At 41.6% G+C, this 8530-nt stretch overlaps 1 protein-coding gene and 1 pseudogene across 3 annotated transcripts in view; one reads left to right on the top strand and one right to left on the bottom strand.

The window, feature by feature from the left end:
* Positions 1-2160: 2160 nt before the first annotated feature.
* LOC141493987 (small ribosomal subunit protein eS1-like) lies at positions 2161-3012 on the bottom strand (annotated as a pseudogene).
* Positions 3013-6264: 3252 nt separating this feature from the next.
* The window catches only part of BICD1 (BICD cargo adaptor 1), a 191596-nt gene continuing 189330 nt past the window's right edge, over positions 6265-8530 (top strand). Inside the window, exon 1 of one of the 3 annotated variants that reach the window (XM_074194764.1) lies at positions 6265-6899. In XM_074194764.1, coding sequence (XP_074050865.1) covers positions 6687-6899 — 213 coding nt within the window. In that variant the 5' untranslated portion in view covers positions 6265-6686. The remainder of the gene's footprint in view (positions 6900-8530) is intronic. The other 2 variants (XM_074194762.1, XM_074194763.1) reach the window with 2 other exon arrangements.

The following is an 8530-nucleotide window of genomic DNA, read 5'->3' as shown; positions in this document are numbered from 1 at the left end:
CAAGAAAAATAATATAAGAGAAAAAGAAAAAAAAATATATACTTCATTCTGAGTTCAGATACCATCAGCTCTGTCTCTGAGATGTATCACATTCTATATCATAACTCCATCATAGAAATTGCTTTAATATTTTTCCCCACAATTGCTATTGTTAACTATATTTCCTTCCATTCTATTGCTCTCCACTCCTATTTATTCTATTCTCTCTCTTTCACCTTGTCCTCCTCAAAAGTTTGTTGTATCTATATACCCTCTCCTTTGATTTTTCTCTCCTTAACCCCCAAACCCCACCTCCCCCCCCCGTCCCCTTTCTCCCATCCCTTTCCTCTCTTTTCTCCTCTAGAGATAGATTTCTATATCCTATTGAGTGTTTATGTTATTTTCTTTCTGAGCAACTTCTGATGGGAATGAAGGCTTGTTCATTTCCCTCTTCCTCCCCCCCCCCCATTTAACTCCATTATAAAAGCTTTTCCTTGACTCTTTTATGTGAACTATCTTAGCCCATTCTACCTCTCCTTTCCAAGTAAATTCCTTTTTTGCCCATTGACTTCATCTTTATAGTACATTATACCTTCATATTCAGCTCCCTCCTGCTCCTTCTTCTAAATGCTCTATTAATTGAGATAGTTCATATGAGTTATCATCTTCTCATGCAGGATTAATGTAGTTCAACATCATAATTTGCCCTTGCCATCCACACTCTCTCTATGCTTCATTTGAGACCTGTGCTTGAAGATAAAACTTGCTGTTCAGCAATGATTTCAACAGGAAAGTGTAAAAGTCCCCTATTTCATTGAATGACCATCTTTTCCCCTGAAAGAGGATGTTCAGATTTACTGGGTCATTGATTCTCGGTTGTAATTCAAGCTCTTTAGCTTTCTGGAATAATATATTCCAAGACCTATGAACCCTTAATGTAGAATCTGCTAAATCTTGTGTAATCCTGACTGTAGCTTCATAATATTTGAATTGTTTCTTTCTGGCTGCTTGTAATATTTTCTCTTTGACTTGGGAGTTCTGGAATTTGGCTAAAATATTCCTGGGAATTTTTTTTTCTGAATCTTTCAGGAGGTGATTGTTAGATTCCCTTGATTTCTCTGCTCCTAGGATCTCAGGACAATTTTCCTGGAGAACTTCTTTAAAAATGAAGTCAAGGCTCTTTCCCTATTCATGACTTTCAAGTAGCCCAATAATTTTTAAATTATCTCTTCTGGATCTGTTTTCCAGGTCAGTTTTATTGTTTCTTGATTTCTCACAAAGTAGTCAGCCTCCTTTAGTTCTATTCTACATTTGAGGCAGTTATTTTTATCTCCTTTTCTATTTGGCCAATTTTGCTTTATAAAAAGTATTTTCCTCACTGACATTTTGGGTTGCGTTTTTTCTATTTGACCTAAACTGGTTTTAATGCTATTTTCTTTGGTATTTTTTTGTATCTCCACCAATCTACTGACTTGGTTTTCATGATTGTCCTACATCACTCTCATTTCTCTTCCCAGTTTTTCCTCTACATCTCTTAATTTTCAAGATCTTTTTTTGAGCTCTTCCTTAGTCTGAGACAAATTCTATTTTTTTCTTAGAGGCTTTGGATACAGAAGCTTGGACTCTGTCATCTTTTGAGTGTTTTGATCCTCCATAGGACTGAGTGGATCATTTCTATAAAACCCTCACAGGGTTAATATTCCCAGTGAAATCTTCTCAGGGTTAAGAAATATCAAGGAAAACAAACCATTATTCTTAGAAAAAAGACCTTGCATTCCAAATGAGACTTGTAATGCCACCTGTTTTCTCGATAAGGATATTTTTACTAACTGGGAGGATAGTAGACTGTTCCCAGAAAGTCCTTGTGTTCCAAGACAAGTCCATAACTTTATGATAAACTTATTTTTACTAGACTTAGACATTACTTTATTAAGATAGTTATAATCCTGAAGGTTATTCTCACTATCTGGATGGTGAGGTAATTTTTTATGAAAATCTTTCATTCTTTTCTTTGTTGCTGGGGTAGATTTTTGTGAGTAGAATGTAGCTCTGAAGACATGAATCAATAGAGATGGATAATAGGGAGGAGGAGGGGATCATGTTAGGCCATATAATCTTGCTTGACTGTCAGTTGAGGGCAGGTCCTTGATCTTCATTGTGAGACTTAAGAGTGCCCACCTCTTTTTTTTTCACAATGATAAATTTTTATTTTTTACCTCATTTAAAAGTTCGTATTTTAGACAGATTCTTGAACTGGTGGTTCATAGCCATCAGCCCTTTCCACTCTTGTTCTTGTTTCATCTCCTGAAGGTTTTCCAGAGCCACCACCTTCACCATGCAGCTCTATTAGCTTTCCCAATTCAAATTTGGGCTTCTTGAGCATCTTGACTTTTCGAACAAACACATCATGGAGAGGGTAAATGGACTAGCAAGCCTTTTCTATGTCTTTTCCAATGCTGTCTGGAATTAGTTTGTTGACAACTTCTTTCAAGTCATTTATCTTCACTTCTCAGGTCATGATTTCCATCATTTTCTTACAAATTTGACGGACCTGTTGGTGCTGGGCATAAGAGGTCTTATGGATCTGGTTGTTGTGTTTTTTAGTAAAACCAACACAAAAGAGGTGGAGCAAGTAGCCATCGGTAGTTTTGACATCAACATGGGCTTCAATCATGGTCTGCCACTTTTTGACCATAGAGCACATCTTGTCCCCGGGTAAGATCCATCCCATGGAAATTTGTCAAACAATTTTTACCCTGAACATCTTCAGTAATTAACTTGAAATTGCGAAAAGCAACCTCATCATTCTGCAAATCAGCAAGGCTCACTTCAAAAACTCGACCCTTGAGACCATCAGAGGCAATTTTTGTTCCTTGAGTTCTTGTAACCAGTGTCTTGCCGATATTGCGAATGTTGAACATGGCTGGTGCTTTCACATCATACCAATCCTTCTTTGAAAATGGATCAACCACTTTCTTCTTGGCTCCTTTTTTTACCACCTTTGGTCAGCTGCTTATTCTTGCCCACCACCATGATTCCACTCTGAAAGCCAAAAGGCCGAAAGAGCAGCTCGCACGAGACTTTAGGAAGCTGGGTGAGTGTCCATCTCTTGAGAAAATTAAATAAGCTTTTTTCTTTCTTTTTCGCTCAGAGGAATCTCTCAATATTTTTTTAAATGGATTTTTATCCCACACAGGACCAAAGTAATTGTCAAAGATCAGATTATTTTTCTTCTGTTGTTTACTCATTTCCCCAACCTGTGAACTTTCCAAGCTTTTATGTGTTTTTGGGATACCTCCCTAGAGATTGTAATTCCTTCAAGGTTTTATGAGAGGCTCTGACTACTCTCCTGGCCTGTGTTCTGCTCTGTGGATAACTACAACCACTACCCTCTTTCCTGGAGCTTTGAGGAAGGTCCTTACTCTTCTATGCCAATAGGGGGGCCCCAGACTGAGATCTGGATCTGAACTTGGGCAGAGTACCAGAGTCCTGTTCCAGGGATAGTGGAGAGACCTCGGCAGTCTCCCTTGACAGTCTCCCTTCCACCCCTTATCTTATGTGGATTGAGGACTCTAAAAGCAGCTACTGGGTGCCTCTGCAAGCTTGCTTCCATTTCCTGGGTTGAGTCAGCTCTGACCCCTGTGCTGATCTGGTCTCTATGCTCACTCTGGTGAGATAGACTTTTTTCTGCTGACCTTACAAGTTGATCTTGGCAATCCCTGGGCTAAGAGGTCTGGAAATTGCTCCCGCTGCCATGGATCTAGGCTCCCTACAGACTGTTCCTAGAAGATTGGAACTAGTTTTCTCTGGCTCTTTCCAATCCCAGTGGAACATACTCTTCTCACAGATCTTCCAAGTTGTCTTGAGCCAGAAAATGGTTTCACTCAGTCTTTCTGTGAATTCAACCACTCTAGAATTTGGTTAGAGTTGTAATTTTTAAGGCATTTGGGGTCTTCTGGAGGAGAGCTTCTGGGAATTCCTGCCTTCACTTTGCCATCTTGGCTCCACCCCCCCCCCCCCCACACACTTTAGCCCCCTCCAAGACAAAGATTTAAAAGGAATTTATTATAAGAATTATCAAGTAGCAACATGTTATTTATAGATCATTGTAGACCACCAATTAGTTTCAAGGTGGCGTCAACTTTTATTGATAACTTTCCTAATGAAACAAAGACAATTCAGAAAGGTTAATATTAGCAAAATAGGTTGGGCTATTGCATCTCAGCTCCTTCCCAAGGTAGCAAATACAGACAATTTGTAGGATAGGGTTAGGGTTGCTATAGACTTGGTGGGGAATGGGAACAATAGGTCACTGAATCAACAAAACATGTACATACATAAATACATATATAAAACTCATATATTTAACATAAGTATACACATATCATATATATATATATATTTCCCCAAATTCCATGTTAAAATAATTTTTAGCCTTTCTTAAAAAACTTTCAAGTTTCAAATTCTATCCCTCCCTCCTCCCTCCTCTCCTCTCCCTTTTCCCTTCCTTCCCTCCCTTCTTTCCCTAAGATAATAGGAATTAGATAGTGATTATAAATGTCCAATCAATTAATATAACTTTGTTTTTTTGAATGTTACTTTATTTTTTATTTTTATTTTTTCAATTTCATGCAAAGATATTTTTCAATATTCATCTTTTTGTAAGTTTTTGAGTTTCATATTTTTCTACCACCCTTCTTTTTCCCAATATAACTTCCTTTTTGTTTGTAATTTAATTATTTTCCCCCCAATTATAAGCAAAGGTAGTTTTCAACAGTAAACCTTTTGCAAGCTTTTGAGTTACACATTTTTCTACTATTCTCCCTTCCCTTTCCTCTTATCATGGCAGTAAGTGATCTGATATATGTTATAACTATATATATATATACATATATATATATATATATAGTTAAATATATATGCTATATATAATATATTGTTATATATGCTATATATAATATATTGTCATAAATGTGTTTATTTTCTATATGTAACACACATATACATATATATATATACATATATATATATATATATATATATATATATATATATATATATATACACTATCCCCTAAATATAACTTTCAATAGAAGAAAGAATGGAAGAAGTGATGGAAGGATACAAGAAGAGATTTCAGTCAACATAGAATACTGAAAAGTATGGTGGACCCTGTGGTAGCAGGACCTGACTTCTAAAACTCAGATGGGACCTTTATATGCTGCTTGACTAAGCAAACTTTTTAAAAAAAAATCTGTAAAAGAGGCACACCTATAGTAAGTACCTGACTGGATGTAAAGGAGCAAATGAGATCATGGATGTAAAAGGGTTGCCATGGGGCAGCTAGATGGCACAGTGGATAGAGCACCAGCCTTGGACTTGTGCTCAAATCAGACCTGAAATACTTAATAATTACCTAGATGGGTGACTTTAGGCAAGTCACTTGGTCCCGTTGCCTTGCAAAAGCCACAAAAAAAGTAAAGGGCTGCCAAAATGTAAAACTTAAACCAATATCGTGAGGGTGGAAGGAGAGAGGAGTGCAGAAGAGCTGGAAGGGTGCCAGGCAGCAGCAGCGCGGTGTTGCTGGGGGCGGCCAGGCGCGGCCGGGAGAGCGTGGGGCGGGGCATTTGTGGCCCCACGCGGAGCGGCTGGGGCTTTCGGACTCCGGGCCAGGCGGGAGAGGGCGCGGCAGGTGCAGCGGGGCCGCTTTCTAGAGGACTCAGTGGGTGCTACAAAGTGTCAAGCTTTTTCGGGTCTGGAAATGACTGAGTGAAGGAGCCCAAGCAGCCGCGTCTGGCTCCCTTGCGGCCCTTTGGGCTGTGAGCGTGTCTACAAACCCCGGCCAGCGCTCGCGCCAGGCTCCCCCCCCTCCTCCTCCCCTCCCTCCTCCTCCTCCTCCTCCTCCTCCTCCTCCTCCTCCTCCCCTCCTCCTCCTCCTCCTCCTCCCCCTCCCTCCTCCTCCTCCCCTCCTCCTCCTCCCCCTCCCTCCTCCTCTCCCTCCTCCTCCCCCTCCTCCTCCTCCCCCTCCTCCTCCTCTCCCTCCTCCTCCCCTCCTCCTCCTCCTCCCTCTGCTGCTCAGCTCTTCCCCCTCTCCCCTCTCCCCTCCAACCCGACTCCGCCTCTGCCGCCGCCCCAGGCTTCTTGTCTCCTCCCACCCGGCCGCCTGGGGCTCTTCGGGGAGACTAGAGCCTTCCTCGAGCCCCTTCCTCACTCCCCCTCCCCCTGCCCGGCTTGCATTTGTCTCCTTCGCGAAGAGAGGTGGCCGAGAGCGGGCCTGGGCTGCATCCCGCCGCCCCGCGCCGCCGGGGCCGCAAGGGGGGGATTCCCGCGGCGGAGGGCCGGCACCGCAGCGACCTGCCCCGGAGAGATGGCGGCCCAGCGCCGCTGAGGCGGCACAAGGCCAGCCCCGCGGCCGCCGGGCCGCCGCAGTGCCATGGCGCATCGCCGCTGACCCGCGAGGAGGACCCGCGCCCGGCCACAGAGCAGCGCTGCAGCAGCCGCAGCCCCGCCATCCGTCGCCTTTTCGTTCTCCCCGTTATTCAGATACTGAGCCGCTGCGGGGAGAAAAGCTTTTGGGGACGCGCTCGCCATCCCTTTCCCGCCCCCTCCCCCCCTTTATTTTCCTCCTCTCCCCAGCCCCACCCACCCCTGCATCCTTTCTTCCTTCCCGCCTCCACCCCCTCCCGTCTCCATCCATCACTAGAGCCATGGCTGCAGAGGAGGTGTTGCAGAGTGTGGACCACTACAAGACTGAGATCGAAAGGTTGACCAAGGAGCTCACGGAAACGACCCACGAAAAAATCCAGGCTGCGGAATACGGCCTGGTGGTCCTGGAAGAGAAGCTCACTCTGAAGCAGCAGTATGATGAGCTGGAGGCTGAATACGATGGCCTCAAGCAAGAGTTAGAACAGCTGAAAGAGGTGAGTGGCATCCGCACGAATAAAGGGGGTACACCTAGAATTCATAGGTGTCAGACGATCTGGGTTCAAGCTCCACCTCTGACACTTGCCTACGACTGTGACCTTGAGCGAGGAACTTAACTTTCTGGGTCTCAGTTTTCTCATCTGCACAATAAAGGGATGTGACCAGACAGATGACCACTTCATCTGTGATTTTCTGAACTGACTTTGCATCTTAATATGAGCACTGTTAGCTTGGCACTGTTCAAGGGTTCATTGTTTCAGTGTAAGAAAATTGTCTAAGGAAATAAGTGTCTATCTGTATGTGGGAAACATGAAGGTGGAAATTGTAGGGGGAGAAGAAATTCATATTTTTATTCAAGTAAAATTGTGAGAAGATTAAAGATGATTTGAGGGTGATTAAATAAATTTTTTTTTAAAAAAACCCTAATGTTTCTAGCTTGAATTGCAGTAAGGATCCTCCAAGTAATTAATAGATTTGAGTCTGGGGAAGTTAGTGTTAATTATTAATTTAAAATGGCTTCGTATATTTGAATTTTCTGTTCTTATAATCATAAGGGAAAAAATACATTACTTCCCAAATACTTAGCATCTTTTGCTTCTGTCATTCCTGTTATATCATATAAAAGGAAAACAACTCTTATTGGGTGATCATGTACATGTCCTGTTTTCACCAATAAGTGAGGTAGCACTCCAGTGTGGGCAAAGCTTCAAAATAGAGGTGAGGTCATCCTGCCTAGTAAAAATTAAACTTTAGGGCAAATGATCTGGAGGAAAGATAAATCTTGAACTGGGATAGTTGTGAAGTGTGATGTTACATTTCAAATGAGGTTATCAACTAAAAATAAGGAATTGGTAGAACTAGAACTGGGATCTATGATTTTATTGATATAGGGAATTCCTAGACAAGGAAATTACCTCTATCCATGGAGGAAGAGCACTGAAAAATTAAGAGATTTGTTTAGGTTCCCTGAACTTGCCCACTTGCCACCCAACTATTACTCTACCCAGGGGCTGTGATTTGACTCTCCCACCCTTTCCCCCAACCCCTTCCTTTGCTGCTCTTCCACATTGCCTTTCTTAAACCTATAAGGTCATTATATTACAGTTGGAGTTCATATAATTCATGCTCTACCTAATATTTGGATGATTTTGTTTGTTTTCAGTCTAGATATAAAGTTTCTTGCATAGGGGCAACAGTTCTGCAACTTATAGGCTTAGTGATTCAGTAACTTGCCCAGCTTTAAGCAATTAATTATGTATCTAAAGAGGGGCTTGAACCCAGACCCAGTCCTAGCCTATTTCTTTACCTATGTCATTTTTGTATATTTTTCCAAAAAATGTAGCATGCTGGAAGACAGCAATAAAATATTTTCAATTTTTGATCAAGTCCTTATGGTAAAATTTTTGTAATTTAGGTAAGCCTTAGTTCATACTAAAAAAAAAAATTCCTGGGACTCTGGATGTTGTCTTGCTACTCATGTATTTTTTACATAGATATTTCCCATTCAATAGATATTAATACTTAATATAAAACCATATATTTACACATATATGTTTATTACTTATTATGTGGTAGGCATTATACAAATAATATCTTAGAAGTATGAAAGCAGAACTATGAAAAATAA

This window comes from Macrotis lagotis, chromosome 7 (genome assembly GCF_037893015.1).
Source record: "Macrotis lagotis isolate mMagLag1 chromosome 7, bilby.v1.9.chrom.fasta, whole genome shotgun sequence".
NCBI lineage: Eukaryota > Metazoa > Chordata > Mammalia > Peramelemorphia > Peramelidae > Macrotis > Macrotis lagotis.
The sequence above is the reverse complement of the archived record's forward strand: the minus strand, read 5'-3'. Positions and strand labels throughout refer to the sequence as shown.